The sequence below is a fragment of the Agelaius tricolor genome, unplaced genomic scaffold, assembly GCF_023055355.1.
Source record: "Agelaius tricolor isolate 1412-34295 unplaced genomic scaffold, bAgeTri1.0.p SCAF_1, whole genome shotgun sequence".
Lineage (NCBI taxonomy): Eukaryota > Metazoa > Chordata > Aves > Passeriformes > Icteridae > Agelaius > Agelaius tricolor.
Window position 1 is genome coordinate 7,566,891 of NW_027269261.1, and position 17,361 is coordinate 7,584,251.

General features: G+C 42.8%; 1 protein-coding gene across 5 annotated transcripts in view; it reads left to right on the top strand.

Moving 5' to 3' along the window:
• The window catches only part of TMEM63A (transmembrane protein 63A), a 39,295-nt gene that overhangs the window by 17,821 nt on the left and 4,113 nt on the right, over nt 1–17,361 (top strand). For 4 of the 5 annotated variants that reach the window (XM_071421806.1, XM_071421825.1, XM_071421816.1 and 1 more), the window contains 10 exons: nt 440–546; nt 2,214–2,300; nt 2,949–3,011; nt 3,875–4,037; nt 4,896–5,001; nt 5,956–6,123; nt 9,773–9,888; nt 10,781–10,843; nt 11,580–13,187; nt 14,876–17,203. In XM_071421806.1, the coding sequence (XP_071277907.1) occupies nt 440–546; nt 2,214–2,300; nt 2,949–3,011; nt 3,875–4,037; nt 4,896–5,001; nt 5,956–6,123; nt 9,773–9,888; nt 10,781–10,843; nt 11,580–11,750 (1,044 nt within the window). In that variant the 3' untranslated portion in view covers nt 11,751–13,187; nt 14,876–17,203. Of the gene's footprint in view, nt 1–439; nt 547–2,213; nt 2,301–2,948; nt 3,012–3,874; nt 4,038–4,895; nt 5,002–5,955; nt 6,124–9,772; nt 9,889–10,780; nt 10,844–11,579; nt 13,188–14,875; nt 17,204–17,361 lie in introns of those variants that run through there. The other variant, XM_071421796.1, reaches the window with a different exon arrangement.

Here is a 17,361-nt window from a genome sequence, read left to right on the forward strand (position 1 = left end):
AATCAAAAAATGGAATTTCAAATCCAACTTGTATTTTGATTTTTATGATAAGAGGGGGAAGTTCAGATTTTTAACTCTGAGGTAATTTTTAAAAAAATTTTGCTTATAGGATTCAAAGCAAGATGACATATATATCTGATCCTACTTAGACTGCAGCTAAAGCAATTTGTTCTTTTTAAATATTTCCCCAAGCTAGTGTAAACTACATAAAAACTACTTGTGGGACTGCACTCTCATGGAATTTAATTCCAAATCTCACTTGGGTTTTTTGTCTTGCATGCCAGTGCTAAGCACTCATTACTCAATTTAAGATTATCTGAATATAATTTTTTCACTTCATCCTGTTATAATTTACAAAAAGCAAAATATTAGCATCTCTGTTCTACCATGACTGCATTAAAGTGTTTTTAATACTAAATCTTATTTCCTCCCCCTCTAGAATCCTGTCATCAGTCAGTTTTTCCCAACTCTCTTGCTCTGGTCCTTCTCAGCTTTGTTACCAACAATTGTCTATTACTCAACTTTGCTGGAGTCCCACTGGACAAAGTAAGCAACTTTTTCCTCTGTTTTTACCTTATCAGCTGAACTACTGAGATAAATGAAGTGCTGATCTTTCCCAGAGCTCTCAAATCTGCAGAGCTCTCCTAGCAAGACCTTTCCTGTTCCTGTCTCTTTCTAGTGTTATAACCATACTTCAGCATGGTTATAACATGGTTATAACATGGTTACATTGAGTAATTTGTAACCCACACAGCAAATCTAATATGACCACATGATTGGCTTATGCTTTCCCCTGCTCCCCACCTCACTCCTCTTTGTGTTTAATCAGAAAAAAAATATATAAGAGCAGGCTCAGGAGGTGTAGCTTCAACAGGAACATAGGAAGTGCCTCTAATCCCATAATTAACTTGCTCTCTGGGAAGATTGGCCATGTGGTCTGGATCCCCTCCAGGCTGACAACTTATAAAAAGGGTATGCATCTTTTTGTTGTTTGGCATGACAAAATGGTCTGGATGTAACTCCTGGTTCACAGCTCAGATCTGTTGGATATCAGTGGTGATCTGAGAAGATTTATAGGGCCAAAGGCCCAGCAGATGTGTTGATGCAAGGTTTTCACACTGAGCTGGGGCACCCCAGAGATGTCAAGCCCACTAAAGAGCTGCTGACTTGGAGAACTCAGCACAACTTGGTTTGGAGTACCAGAATTGATGGCCTGTTTACCTACACACAGATAAAAGCATGGCACTTCAATCTCAACTTCACTCAGTCTTTACCCATAAAGCTTGTAGTCATTGTTTGTTTTTATATTCTAAGGTAAATCTGATGGTTTTGCTTTTAAATTTTTAGGCAATGCTTTTCTAAGACACCATTTCTAGAGTCTATTGTTTATTTGTCACAGCTGTATGCTTTTCATCATCTTTGTTTTGGTAGCTGTGCTGCACACATGAACTTTGAGCCCTTCTCCATCAGTTAAAATAATTTTCTGAAGTCACTAGAGATCATAGAGATCACAGGTCTGATTTCAAGCCTCAGTGCAGTTACACTGATGGGTCTCACAGTGCCCAAGTGCTCCTATAATAAAACCCCTGTGGTTTTAAAGCCCTATCAGATACCACCTCTAGGAGTCTGAAGTGTTCACAGAGCTCCCCTTTTCTGGCAACAGGCTGTCACTGGATCCACATTCCTGCTGCTGTACTGGGGGTTTAGCATTTGTAGTGTCATGCTGTTCCCCAAGACTTGACACCTGACAGGGAGCTTGTCTAAGTGTCTGGTTTCTTGGCAGTGGTGCCTTCTGCTGAACTGCTTAATCCCTGCTGGCATGGCACTTGAAGAGCTGTTTGTTTCCAAGCTGTTGAAAGATTGGAAAGATTGTCTTTGGGTGAGAGATGAGCTGTGCTTGTCATACATTGTAGTCATTGTTTGTTTTTATACAAAGTAAAAAAAACCACTTGCAACACTTCTTTATACAAAAAAATCTTGCTGGATTAACGTTCAGCAAGATTTTTGTTGCCCAAGAAGATACTGAAATTCTGCTTGGTCCATATTGGTGAATATCTCAGAGATGTTTGGTTTTTATCTGATAAAAATGTAGCAATGTGATATGGTAGGAGAAGCTGGGAGTCTGACAAGTGCTGGCATTGTCCAGGAAAGATCCCTCATATGTGGCAGCTTTTTGTATGAGTTTCTCACTCAGTGCCTTTTTATGTTGATAGATCTGCAGAGAACAGAATAATGATGCATAAAGTCTACATTTTTTTGATCTTCATGGTATTGATTCTGCCTTCCCTTGGTCTGACCAGGTAAAGAATCATAGTTTAATGAGATAATGGCTGAGTGCTTTTATAATGAGACATCTTGCTTTTGTTTTCTAGTTGTGTGGTATAGTCAATGGACCCCCACTCCCTTCAGTGTGTGTGGTTATGTTATCATTGCACATTAGGTTTCAATATTCATCTTACATCTGGGATCCTCAGAGTCCTTAAAAGTTTCCAAAGCCTGGCTTTTCTTTTAACAAAGAGATTTAAGACCTTGTAAGATCAATGGCTAATTAAAAGTTTCCCATACTCATCATTATAGCTGAGAATCAAGTTTCCTGACTGTGTCTTATACTTCAGTTGTCCTTTTTTTCCCACCTTAACAGTTTTTGACTGTTTCCCTGGATGACATGTATTTGTTCTATCTGCATAATAATTGCTAAAAATTAATAATAAAACTTTAATATGAGGCAGATATTTTTGTTCTGTTTAATTTTGTACCTTTTTTCTTATTTCTAGCTATCATTAACTGTGATAAAGCTGAAGTAGTGTTTAGATTACTTGCTTAAATTCTTTCTGTGCTATACTAAATTCTTTCTATACTATCTTGACTCAAGCTGCTTAAAAAGAGAAGCATTTTTAAACAGTACTAAGGTGTGGGAGACTGAATTACATTCACCATCTTTCTTTCAGTCTGGATTTTTTTTTCCGCTGGCTGTTTGACAGAGAATCCTCTGATTCTGCAGTAAGGCTGGAGTAAGTATCAGCTAAATAATATTCTCTTTGCTATTCCTTTGTAAAGAAATACTTAGGACTTAAGTTTTTGGGGGTTTTTTTTGCTGTTTAATGTCCTTGGTTAGTGTTTATTAAAATTTGCTCAGGGTTGCTACTTTGGGATGATGTTGAGCTTCTGAGTAAGGGGAGGAGATAATAAGATTGGACATTAGAAAGAATTTCTTCACAGAAAGGATGATAAGATATTGGAATTGGATGAGGATTGTTGCATATCATTGACAGGGGATCTTCTCAAGGATTACAGTGAGACCAAAGAGCTGCAGCAGTTCTCTTTCTGAAAAATATATATTTTTACACACATTACATTGCAAATTTGCAGATATTGGTTATTTTAAGTTCCTGTACCTGGAGGGAAAGAATAGAATGCAATTATTAGGGCATAGATTTCCAAATGCAATTTCAAAATTGGTAACAGGAAGACAATTAGGAGTTACTAAGTTAGGAGAGATGATTATTCTTTTGCAGTCTTATCTCATCTTGTGTCAGGTTGCTGTTGCAGACATCAGAGGATGCTCTTGTCTGCTCTCAGCCACCCATCAGGCTGCTGCATCTTTTTGTGAGCAGTTTATTCCTCATCTGGGCTGCACCTCAGCCAGGCTCTTACATACTACCCTAGCTGCATTTGTAGTGTGTTTGTAGTGTGTAGTGTGCATTGTGCAGTGTTCTTTTACAGCAAGGTTATCAGAAGTTCTGCTGGCCACTTCCTAACCTACATAGTGCTTATTCTTACCAGAAGAGATTTCCAAAGGCAATAGGAATACACTGTACACCTCCAAGGTTTGCTTGCCTTCCTCCCAGCCAGTGTCTGGTGTCTTTCCTGGCAGATGTGTTTTCCTGCCTGACCAGGGAGCCTTCTTTGTGAACTATGTGATTGCCTCAGCCTTCGTGGGCAATGGGATGGAGCTGCTGCGCCTGCCGGGGCTCATCCTCTACACCATACGCATGATCATGGCCAAGTCCACAGCAGAGAGGAAAAACATCAAACAGGTACTGGAGCCCACCTGAGCAGGAGGCATTTCAGTGGCTGATCCTTGTCAGAAACAGTGGCAGCACCCACCCTTCATACCATTAACTATCATCTCCTGACTTTTTTTTTTTTTTTAGCCTTTGTTTTGCTTGTCCACGGCAGGTTCATAATCCCTTCGTTCACAGCACAGATAGCAGGGAGGGATTTATTCCAGTCAGAGATGGTCAAAAATCAAAATCCAAGCTCTGAGTTTCAGGTATCAATCTCTTCATAGCTCTAAGTCAGAGTTTTATGATGTAGATTTCATAGAATAGTTCTGATTTTATCTTATAGTCTGAACTTCTGGGTTTTTTTTTTTTTTTGTTTAAAACTGTCTAGAGTTAGTTTCTTCTGTCAGCCATCAGGTGTGTACAACTTGCTTTAAACTGAACGTACACCTAGCAAAATATATCTTTTTGCCTATATTCCTTTTTAAGAGGTGGACTTTCACTTCCAAGTGAAATGTCATCTTTTGGCTTAAAATTCCAGGTGTTACAATGGGAACTTAAGCCTGAATGTAGCTACCACAGTGAGGTGAAGGTTCTGAGTCTGGCACAATTATTTTCTGCTTTGTGATTTTAAGGAGCTGCTTCTTGTAGATACAGATTCTCTGAGAAATTACTTTAAGGTTAAGAAAGAAACAGCATCTTTTCTGTATGTGCAGGTAATAAAAACACAAAATACTTCCTCTAATTATATCATTTCTGCCTCTTAGGGAAATAACTGATCTCTCAGAACGAATAAGATAAGGTGAATTGTTGCTTTAGGGAATCTATTCTTAACTCCTGACACATTGATGGATGACTCGAGAGTTTTGAGTGTTTTGTTTTTGTTCCTAGCAACAGGCATTTGAATATGAATTTGGAGCAATGTATGCCTGGATGCTGTGTGTGTTCACTGTCATCATGGCCTACAGCATCACATGTCCCATCATTGTCCCTTTTGGTAAGTTTTCAAGTGGGCACTGTGGGAGTGAGATAGGGCATGTGGGAAGGCTCAGCTCTGCATTCTTATTCCCATTCAAATGCTGATAATCCTTAGGACTTGGATCCGAGTTTCCTTCCTTTCTTGTGGAAGAGCAGCGAAAAAGATGATGAATTACTTAGCTCTTGTACTGCCTTTAGAGGTTGAAAATACATTTAATATCTATTAGATGTTTATTTTATTTCTCAACTTTGAGTGTACTGGCTTTGGTAGTTAAGGGTTTAGATCAGACATAAGTAGTACTAAATAATTTTATATAGTTGGTATTTTCATTTTCTAATCCGAAACTTTACAGAGCTAGATACAAGATAATTATCTAAATTAGATATTGTTCAGAACTGGTTTAATCAACAACCTTATTACTGGGAGAATGTGGCCAATTTTTCTGTAACAATGTAATTGATATTTACTTACATTCTGTTTTGTCTGCAGTTGTAAATATCTGAATGTGCCACTGCATCCCAGAGCTGTTGCAATTCATAGCTGCCACAGCAGTTGCTGGCTGTTTGTTTGGATAAGGAGTAGCTGACTTGAAATCCAGTCATCGATCTGGTGAAGGCTGAGAGGGAGATGTTAAGCCACTGTCATGCCTTCCTTACCAGCAACAGTGCAAGGGGAGCTGGGAAGTCTTCCCTACTGGCTTGGCCTCATGTGCCAGCACCTGGAAGGAGCTCTGGGCTCTCCCTGGGAGCACAAGAGGCACCACAGAGACAGAGAAGTGTGTGGAGAGGGGAGGGATGGAGATGCAACAAGCTCAGCTGCTAAGCTTTAGGAGCAGGTGCTGTCTTACAGTTGTACCCCTCTCGTGTCTGGGCTGCATCCACTCCCTTGGTTAGTGCAGATCCCTTCACAGAGCTGCTGCTTTTTACCAAACCTCCAACAGCCTCTGCTTGGCTCTGCTGTTTCCCCTGCCAGGTTTGATCTACATCCTCCTGAAGCACATGGTGGACCGTCACAACCTCTACTATGCCTATCTCCCTGCCAAGCTGGAGAAGAAGATGCACTTTGCAGCTGTCAATCAGGCCCTGGCAGCTCCCATCCTCTGCCTTTTCTGGCTCTATTTTTACTCATTTGTGAGGCTGGGTAAGTGTGGTGGTGTTGGAGGGTCCCCAGGATGAGGGAAGAGATGAGAATCTTGACTCCGTGTTTCAGAAGGCTGATTTATTATTTTATGATATATATTATATTAAAAGAAAATGATATACTAAAACTATACTGAAGAAAGAGAAAGGAGGCATCAGAAGGCTAGAAAAGAAAGGAATGAATAATAAAATCTTGTGACTGCTCACAGCTGGCTGTCATTGGTCATCAAGTAAAAACAATTCACATGCTGGGTAAACAATTCTCCAAATCACATTCCAAAGCAACAAAACATGGAGAAGCTGAAGCTTCCCAGCTTCTCAGAAGAAAAGATCCTAGTGAAAGGATTTTTCAGAAAATATGTCTATGACAGGAGAGTATGACCTGTTTCCACCTGGAAGCTGCTCCCAGCTATCTTGCCAGCATCCCTGAATTAGATGTGAGCTCTCATAAAGCTTTCATAAGCTTTGTGGACTTTTCTATTTCCTTCCCTAAAGGGGGAGTCATGATGGTTTTCTGTGAACTACACAAGATTTGCACAAGAGCCTTTGATGGAGATGGCTGATATATTAAACTGTTAGCATGGGCCTCTGTGTTCCTTCATTTCACAAGAGCTCATGTATTCCTTAAATCAGTACACCTGGAATTGGCCAGCTGGGCTGTGAAGTGACAGACAGTAAAAATCATTACATAGAACAAAAATCTACTCAGAATTAGCTCTTTATAGTGAAATGATCACTGGCTTCACTACCTGCATTTGTGCAGCCTGGGCATAAGTTTAATTTGCCTGGCTGAATTGGCTGCTGCCTTGCTTGTACTGCCATCTCTTAGGAAAAAATGCTAAAATGTTGGCTAATGCTAGTCCTTGTGTGTTCTACATCATCCATCAAATTTTACATGGAAGACTGCAGTGAGATGGTGACTCTCTTCCCCATATTGGGGTTTAAAACCACATGTTTTGTATGTAGTTTATCTTTAAAATACAGAAATTCTGTGTTTTGCAAACACTTGGCATTGATTGTATTGGCTGTGCTGTACCAGCAGCTTTGATGTCAGAAAAAGGTGGGCAACATCTTATGGGTTTTTATCCATGATACAGGAGAAAGCATTTGGCATGGAATGGGAATGTCAGTGGTGCTGGAAGGCTTGGGTTCCCCTTCTTTAGAAGGAAGCTCCTGATAGCTGACTCATGACAGATGATTACACCTGCATTGTGTTTTTTAGCATTTCTGACCAGCAGTCAGAAAGGTGTTGTTGGCAGGCTGTCATCCAACTTTAGGGAGAGGTAAAGCTCCCTGTGCATGCAAGAGGCAATTGGAACTATTGCTTCAGGCTGTCCTTGGATTTGATAGATGTTCCTGCATTACTTGTATGTTTGAGAGCTTGTTTTTTCCCTTGTTTTGAGAGCTGCTTTTGCAACCAGGAAGACAAATAAATCTGGTTTTCTAAATTACCAGGAGAATTTCTAGAACATGCTTTAGAAAAATCAACTCCAAGCACTCAGCATCTGATGCACCTCTTTAATTGTTAGGAAGGAAATCCTGGTGAAGTAAAAATTAAGTCTTTATTATAATGTTTTCTAGTTCTGCATGGTAAAACCATCAGTTGTCAGGGACCTTAATAATGGAAAACACAGGCTGGATTACCATGTTTGGCTTGGTCAATGTGGAGGATCCTGTTTACAGGATGTTGTTCAGTGGTTTGTCAGTGCACAGGGCAGTCTGAGAGGTAGAAATTAGATACTTTGATTTCATTGCCATTGATTTCACTGCTGCTTCTTGTGCCAAAAAGAAGGAAGGATAAGAGAGCTCTGCTTCCTTGTCTGCAAAATAGATCAGTTTATGGTGTAAAGCTTGTTTGCTTGGTCATTGACTTGTGTGGTTGGCTTGGTATGGGTGTTTGTCTGGTTGCAGAGTCCAATGACAATACTCTGGTTTCTCATTCCTCACATATTAATGTAATGCTGGAAAAACCTCTCCCCCAACTCTCAGCTAGGATCAAAAACCACCTGACTGCACACAGAAGGTGAGAGGCTGTGCTCAGTTTTTCCTTCTCAGTGCCTCTATTCTTTCTCAGCTTTTATACCATCCATCCATCCATCCATCCATCCATCCATCCATCCATCCATCCTCATCCACCCATCCTACACCACTGGGCCTCTCACCACAGAGGAGGTGAGGTCCTCTCTGCAGTTCAAGCCCCATCTCCTGGCACAGTCACTTGAATCCCATGTTCTCCAGAGCTGTTGGCAGGCAGGAGTTCTGAGGACACAGTGCAGGGAAAACTGGTGTGGGAGACTTTTCCTTCCTTAATCTCTGCTGTTTGCCTTGTGGTTTGCACCGTACATTGCCTTTGGTGTAGACACACCCTCACCACCTGATAAACACTCATGTAACCTGTGCTTATAAAAACAACCTCCCCTGAAGGACATTCCACAATACCCCTAGGGAGGTTTTTTCACTTCCTTTTTTTGGTTTGAACAATGATGTGTTTGTAGGGCTTTTTTGGTTCTGTTTTTTGCATGTGTGTGGTGGTTTTCCCCTTGTGAACAGACCTGTGCAGGGCTTCTATAACCTGCTAAAGTGTAAAACTTGTCTGTTCTATGCCACTGCATATGCTGGGGTTACCACAAAAATGTCTGAGAGTTAGTGTTGCCTCTTTTGTCTGAAGAAGCTTGGAAACAGTTAGGGCTTGCAGTGATGTTTACTTTTTCCTAATATTCTATTCAAGTCATCTTTACTGCAAAATGAGATTAATTTCTTTAGAATATTTCCCTAGTGGATCTGGAAAATAAGAAGTCACTGTTATCTTTAATACTTTCTCCATGCTAGGCACCCATGTCCTTTCCTATAGTTTATTGCACTTTCCCTGAATTAAAAGTTACCTATCAGCCTAGTTCATATTTACTGTTCTTTCTCTTGATCTTTTTCCTTGGATTCTTCCAGTTCTGCTCATATTTTGTTGTAGACAAGGCTATCCACCACTGAATTATTTTGTATAGGTGCCACTTGTCTTTTTTTTTCATATTCCTCTCTTCCCATGTTCTTTGATACCATCCCACTATTGACTGCTTTCCAGCAGTTGTATGCTGCAGTGCTATTGTTATCCCTCATATCTACATTTATTTTTCCTTCCAAATTGTACTTATTTCCTGTTTTCTACATACAGTTTTATCTTGCTGCTGTTTTTCTTTGTTTTGATCCTTTAAAGCAAGTGGGATGGTTTTATGTACCAAGACCATTTTGTTTCTCCTCTTGCCCCACCTCCATCCCTTTGAGCTGATGGCAAAACATCCAATTTGGTGCCATCATCATAATTAATCTATGCAATTAATATTATATTTCACAGATCATTAATGAAAATACTTAAGAAGTGGGTCCAGAATGGATGAATGAGGGAGGAGAAGAATTACTCTGAGTCTTGTCTATCATTTAGGTATTATAGCAACATTTCTTGGCCCCTAGGAAAAGTGGGAGAACTTAGTGTATAATGACATTCTCTTGTTTGTAGCTGGAAGTGGGCTGCCCATTCCTCTAAGAAAAAAAATCCATGAAGCTTCTGAAAATGAGGAGGATAAATAAAGGCTTCTTTTGGTTTTGTTGGATTTTTCTGCTATGTGTTTTTTTATTGTATTCTTTGGATATTTTTCTAGGTTTTAAAGCACCTACAACAATGTTTACCTTGCTGGTTGTCAACATCACCATTGTTATTTGCTTGGCTTACACTTGTTTTGGCTGTTTCAAGTACCTGAGCCCACTGAATTATAGGGTAAGTGATGGATACCTGTCCTTTCAGCACCTACCTGTGTGCTTGATGGAGCACCAGCTGTTCCTGGTGGGTTTTCCCTTCCTTCCTGCTGAGAGCCTGTAGTATAGGTGGGGCTGCTTGGCAGAGTGGGAAGTCTCTGTGTCTGCAGGAACTGAATTTGAGAGAAAAGAGCAGTATGGAAAAAGTATCCTGGGCTGCATCCCCAGCAGTGTGGCCAGCAGGTTGAGGGAGGGGATTCTGCCCCTCTGCAGGGCTGCATCCAGCTCTGGGGTTCCAGCACAAGGAAGGACAGGGACCTCTTGGAGCAAATCCAGAGAATACAACCAAGATGATCAGAGGGATGGAGCACCTCTGCTATGAGGCCAGGCTGGGAGAATTGGGGGTGTTCAGCCTGAGCTGACCTAATTGCAACCTTCCAAAAAAGGGCTTCCCTTCCAGGCAGCCTACAAAAAAAGGTGGAGGGAGACTTTTTACAAGAACATGTAGTGAGAGGACAAGGGGGAATGGCTTTAAACTGACAGTAGGTTTAGATTAAGTATAGTAAGAAATTCTTTGCTGTGATGTTGCTGAGGCACTAGCACAGGTTGCTCAGTGATATTGTGGGTGCCCATCCCTGAAAGTGTTCAAGGCCAGGGTGGATGGAACTTGGAGCAATCTGGTCTAGTGGAAGGTGTCCCTGCCCATGGCAGGGGCTTGGAGCTCAATGATCTTTAAGGTCCCTTCTAAGTCAAACCTTTCTATGATTCTGTGTAGAAGGATGGGTGGAGAGAGTGCCAGAACTGCACTGAGATCTGTCTGTGCAGGTTTTGGGTGCTCATGATCTGTGTGTATTGTTTTCACTCACCAGTTTGATGTTGTCTCTCTCTCTTTCCCCACCTATTGATGGTTACAGATTGAAGACACACAAGGTGAAAGAGGAAAAGACACAGATGTACCAACAGTCCCAACATCTTCAGTAAGAACCTAAGAGTTATTAATATTCCCTTACTTTTCCTAGAAAAACCTAATTTCTCACCCTGCTTACCAAAGAGCTTGTGGAGCACGTTATCTACATGGATTGTGGGATTTGCCACGTGCATGTGAGACCAGAGATGGTGCTCCCAGGTGGTGTTCCAGAAGTACCTTTGGTTTTAGGAGCAGCTGAGACACACTGCTTCCAGCAGCTCTGTGTGCTGTGTTCTGTGCCCTGCTCCAGACAGAGCCTCACATCTGGACAGCTGCCAAATGCACTCAGTTGCCACTGCTGTGATTCTGAATGGTGTGACGTGTAGCAGGTCTTGCTTGCCATGTCACTGAGAAGGACATAGGACTGAGGTAGGAGGAAAGGCCCTGGTGCCACAGTCAAGAGGTGCAGGGGAGTGTTGCACCAGGAAGCCTCCAGCAGGGTGCAAAAGGCCTGAGGTGTTGAGGTGAAGAATGGGAAAAGGATGAAGAGAAGAGTGGCAAGGGGGAAATTCTCCTGGGCAGGAGAAGATTTTGGTCCTCTGTTTCCTTGCTTGTCGTTAAACTGTTATTTCCTGACTTTGACCTTTTCTAGCATTTCTGTAAAGCAGCAACACCTTGAGATTGAGGGAGATGTTGTGCCATAAATGTGTGCAGATGTTCAGTGTCTAGCAGGACTGCATCCAGTTGTCCCATCTCAAAGCCCTGTGCTTTGAGAGACCACTAAAAGCCCTCACTTGTGATTTCAGATGTACGTGCCCCAGGTTCTGCGTCCCCACCCCACCGAAAGGACGGTGCTGGCCCCCACGGAGCAGCAGTCCTACGGCACCATGGACAACACCTCTTCCCAGGCAGAGGGAATCAGAAACTACACCGCAGGACCTGCAGGGGTGGAGCAGGCATCGGGAGCTTCGCTCTGAGCTGTGTTGTGAGCACGAACACAAGGTGGAGCACTTGGCCCAGGTTTAGCAGAACTAATTCCCTGCCTCCTCCTCCTTCTAAGTATTCGGCGTTATTTATGTATTCCTGCCTGCAGAAAAGGTACAGAAATAATTCATTGTGTGGTCTGCAGCTGTGCTGGGAGATTAAAAAGCAGATGCCTTGGGACTGATTGTTTTCCAGGCTGTCTACACACGTTGTGAAACAAATAAGTTGAACGTGGAGATGCTGATCCTCAGGGACTTCACTTCTGCTAGCTCACCACTTGCCTTATGAAGATAACTTATGCTGCATATAGATAACTGGTCACCAAAGCCAATGCAGCTATTAGAGCTGTCATTTATTTATTCAAATAATTCTTCCCTTTTTAAAAACCCCCCAAATTTATTATTTATAAACCTCTTGGGATGTGTTAAATCCCGAGACAATGCCACTTTTGATGAAAATGCTGTTTGTGTGGGTGCTGAGAATGGTGTGTGGGAGTCTCTCCTCTTTTCACCCAAAGTAGTCAGCATAGTTTTGATCATGTTGCTTTTTTTTTCCTTGAAAGAGATGAGGGAATAACTGTGCACTTGGGTACTAAAAGTACCAAAGCAAAAAGACTGGTGTAAAGAAGGGAGTGATTTATCTGATACTGTTTTTATATATTTTTGGAGGGCATTTAGGTTCTTCGTTTCTGTTCACTATTTTTAAGGGCCTTCCACAATGAAAGCTCACCTGCCAACAGTAAAGGATGTAAACATTTTATCTCTTTTAGTCTTAGGTTAAAATGACAGATCTCTGGGTTTTCTCTATAGTGCCAATTATATGAGTTGTAAGATACTAAGTTTTTAAATTATGTAGTAGGTGCTAATCTATTCTGAAGTGCAATGTGTCAAAGTATAACTAATAATCACAGAGCAATAAAACACTGAGTTTAGAAAAAAAATCGGGCTGTCTTGATTTATTTATTCTTTTCTCTGTGTGTTGAAACAGTCCTTTTGCTGGCTGCCTCACAGCATGGTCATGAACTCTTCTTAGGAGCACTGTCACAAGCCTTAGGATGACAGAATGTCCCATGAGGAATTTGAATACTTTTGGATTTCTCTAGGGGATGAATCTTGGTGACCTATGGGTAGGAGAAGCTTTTGGCCCTCTGTTTCCTTGCTTGTTGTTAAACTGTTATTTCCTGACTTTGACCTTTTCTAGCATTTCTGTAAAGCAGCAACATCTTGAGATTGAAGGAGACTTTGTGCCACAAATGTGTGCAGATGTTCAGTGTCTTGCAGGACTGCCTCCAGCTTCCCAAGTACAGCCCTCAGACAAGTGCTGAGCATGAGACCTGCCTGCTGCAAGAAGGATCCTGTGGAGCTCTGAGCCCTCTGATTACAAACCCATCCTGTTAGCTGAAAATGCACCTCCTGGTTCTTAAAAAGCAGGTGAGGAGCCTTGGCTACTGAGGGGGCATGCATTTGTCAGACTGTTTTATACTCCCACTTCAGTGGTGCAGTTTAGTCAGGGGTTTGTGCATGTGTGTGTGTGCATTTTGATTTTTAGCAATCATGGCATTATGAGGTGGTGTGTACCTCGTGCACACACTGCAATTCCAGTTTGGTGTTCAAATCAAGAAGGGAAAAACTCAACAGACTCCAATTTTTTTACTCATCTGTCAGTGTCTCACACAGATGTGAGGTCACAGGGAGGAGGCAGCTTGTTGTGTTAATTAGATCAGAAGCCTGTGATTGTTCTGACTTGTTTCTAGCTGCACTACCCCATCTCACCCAGGTGTCTGCAGCAGCAGTGGGTGCTTATGTGTGTGCTCATTGAAGAATCAAATAAATCATTCAGCTGCCACACTTGACCTGTTTACTGTGCTGGTGCTGTGCTGGTTTTATGCTCTGTGATATAACTCACTTTTTTCAACAGATGACTTTTGATACTCACTGTGAGGTTCTATGTGTCATATTGAGGACAAAAACTCTTTTAATGATTTGGTTTCCTTTTTGTGCCTGGGAGGTTGCTGAACCTTGGTGGTGACACTCCTTGTGGCTGGCACAAGCTGAGCACAGGCAGGGCCATCTCTCCTGTGAGCTTGAGTGAACCCACCTCCAGCCATGCTAAGGTGCTTCAGATAGAGAATATGGAAAACCCCTGAGGTAATGGAAAGTTACATCTTGCTAAAAAGTCGTTGGTGGCATTTGAGGAACCAGTTCATGTGTCAAGGGTTCTATCTTGTTATCACAGTGGTAAAACAGTGCTCCTCCTGAGACAGATCCATACCTGGAGCCCCACTTTATTGTATTCCAAAGAGATGTAAAAGACAAGGGCCCCAAGCACTGCAAAAACCTGTCCATGCAGAGGATGTGTTGATCAGAGGTTTGTGCCTAGTTGAAGGACTACAGAGCCTGAGAAGAAGAGAAGGAAAGAAACCAGCCCCTACTCTAGGACTTCAGTTTCTCAGCTGCTTAGTTTTTCTGGGTACTCCTTCCCTTCTCTTCTGTCTGGCACTGACAGAACAGGGAAAAAGTGGTTCCTAAGAGATTCCTAGCTTCTTCTACAGGTTTTACAACACAGCATTTTTCATAGTGAAAACTGCAGTAGTTTTGGAAAATATTTGAAAACTGCAGTAGTATTTTCTGATAGGGAAATCACCTGCATATTTCACTTATTGTGTAGCAGCCATTCCTGTTTGCCACTGTGCTCTGTTGCAGTTAAACTCATAGAAGTGTCTATGGTATTAGGACAGGCACCAGTTGGAGAAAAGGCTGGGGTCACCCATTAGTAAATTATCACAAGAGCTGTGTACAGCAACACACAAATTATAGGCTGGTTTAGCATCTTTGCTGTGCTATGCTTGCTTCACTATTATCTTTTGGGTCCCTCTCTGAGAGCTGGAAGTAATAAGGAAACTGCCCTGGCTCTGTTTCATTCCTTCTTGCTGGTGGATATCTGCAAGGGAATAAAATTAGATCAGCAGGAGAAACTCCTTGCATTCCTGACTGAGCCTTAGAGAAAAGCTGAGGGATGGAAGCCTCAACAAATGTGGATATTGGCTGCACTGTATTTGAAATTCGTATTTAAAGCCATGGCACATTCTTTACTGTTCTTTTTATAAACCTTTTGGCAGGCAGCCTAAGCAAATGGCCCAGCTGGAGTTGCTGACTGTGGCTCCCAGAAGCTCCCATATTTGTTGGGATCCAGCTCCTGCTGCTCGCCTCGCATTGCTCAGTTGGAGCAGCGCCTCCCCCACGCTGAGGCTGAGGCTGAGTCCTTCCCGGCATTCCAGCAGCGCCCCCGGGGGCAGGAATCCTGGGCAAGCTGACACTCCCTCCACAGGAGGAATCCTGGACAGACTGACACTCTCCCTCCACAGGATGGAATCCTGGACAGACTGACACTCTCCCTCCACAGGATGGAATCCTGGACAGGCTGACACTCTCCCTCCACAGGAGGAATCCTGGACAGGCTGACACTCTCCCTGCACAGGATGGAATCCTGGACAAACTGACACTCTCCCTCCACAGGATGGAATCCTGGACAGGCTGACACTCTCCCTCCACAGGAGGAATCCTGGACAAACTGACACTCTCCCTCCACAAGAGGAATCCTGGACAAACAGACACTCTCCCTCCACAGGATGGAATCCTGGACAGGCTGACACTCTCCCTGCACAGGATGGAATCCTGGACAAACTGACACTCTCCCTCCACAAGAGGAATCCTGGACAAACAGACACTCTCCCTGCACAGGATGGAATGCTGGACAAACTGACACTCTCCCTCCACAAGAGGAATCCTGGACAAACAGACACTCTCCCTGCACAGGATGGAATGCTGGACAAACTGACACTCTCCCTCCACAGGATGGAATCCTGGACAGGCTGACACTCTCCCTGCACAGGATGGAATCCTGGACAAACTGACACTCTCCCTCCACAAGAGGAATCCTGGACAAACAGACACTCTCCCTGCACAGGATGGAATGCTGGACAAACTGACACTCTCCCTGCACAGGATGGAATGCTGGACAAACTGACACTCTCCCTGCACAGGATGGAATGCTGGACAAACTGACACTCTCCCTGCACAGGAGGAATGCTGGACAAACTGACACTCTCCTTCCACAGGTGGAAGCCCCAGAGCTCGGGCTGTGATGGGATTCTCTGTGACACAGCTGACAGAGCAGCCTCTGACACTTTGAAGGATGGAGCTCATTTGATACTGTACCACAGGGTACACTTCTGCAAGGACTTCAGGGCAGATGAATTTCTTCCAGAGTGAGGAAAATGCTCCGTGGTTTGCTGAGGCTCAGAAGCCTTGGCTTGCTTGGATACACAGAGCTCTGTGCCAGGATTCTGTGTGCCAGGCCCATCTGGCTCACCTCCAGCCCTCTTCCAACACATCCTCAACACCCAAATCATTGCAATTTCTCATTTGCATGAGGTGCACACGTTTGTGCTTTGTTTTCCTCTGGGCTTTTCCCATATCCTGAGCCAAAAGCAGATCTTTGTGCTGGCTAAGTTTCCAAGTGCTCCAGTGTAGCAGAGGGCCATGTTCTTTCTGTCTTTTTACAGAGGTCCAGTTCCCAGCTCTGCTTGCCCACACATGCTGGCAGCACAACTGAAGCTTTCTTGTGTCTGTTCTACAGATAATCTGGTTATGAGTGTTTTGGAAACCTTTTGCTTTTGGAAGCCTTCTCTTCAAGAAGAGAAGGCTTCAAATCTGCTGCTTCTTCATCCCAGAAGCAGCAGACCACAGAGTTTTCACCTGGCTTTTAGCAAAAGTGAGGTGAGAAGCAGAAGATTTGGGGAGAAGGGAGCTTTATCCCAAGTCTATTGACTACAAAGAAAAGACACCCTTTATTGTCTCAAAACTGCAACAATATAAGGGAATGCACACATTTAATTCCAAATGATGGCCAGGGTCACATGTCTTATCTGAAAGTGGTCTCACAAATTCCTTGTCTGTCACATCTAGACAAGACTTCTTGAAGGATTCTGCTTGTCACCTGTCTGTAACAGCTGCAAGTGCCTGTTCCAGATATTTCAGAAGTACAGAAGTTGTTTTTTTTTTCTTTCTGAGGACAGCTGTCTGAAGGATAAAAACAGAAAGGAAACAACTAAAAGTGGAGAGACTGAAGATTGGGCCATTATAATGGAACGTTCTTCCCTATAATTTTTTGGTTCTTGGCATTTGCTCTGTGTCCCACATCCTTTTGGTTAGAATGGAGCATCTCAGCTGCAGCCAATACAACTTCAAGTGGAAATAGGCAGGGCTGTAAATAGCCAAGAAGGAGAGAGGGAAATTTTTGTATCTGCTCCCAGACTCGGTGGTTAACTAAGTGCTGGTTAATAATGAATGAAAGCACTTTTCTCAAAAGTGATGTTGAGGATAGAATTCTAGAAGTCCAGTGTATGGTATGTCATAAGATGCTCCTAAATAAAACAGGAGCCAGATTTTGTTGCTGTCTCATCATTGCTGCTGTGTGGTTGTGAACCTCCCAAAAGGGTGAAAGTTTGTGAGAGAAGTTAGGGGCTGGTTTTGAAAGGCACCTATCTGTTGTGCTTCTTAGATGTTCATTGAAATTAAAAGTGAAAAAAAAAATGTTGCAGTA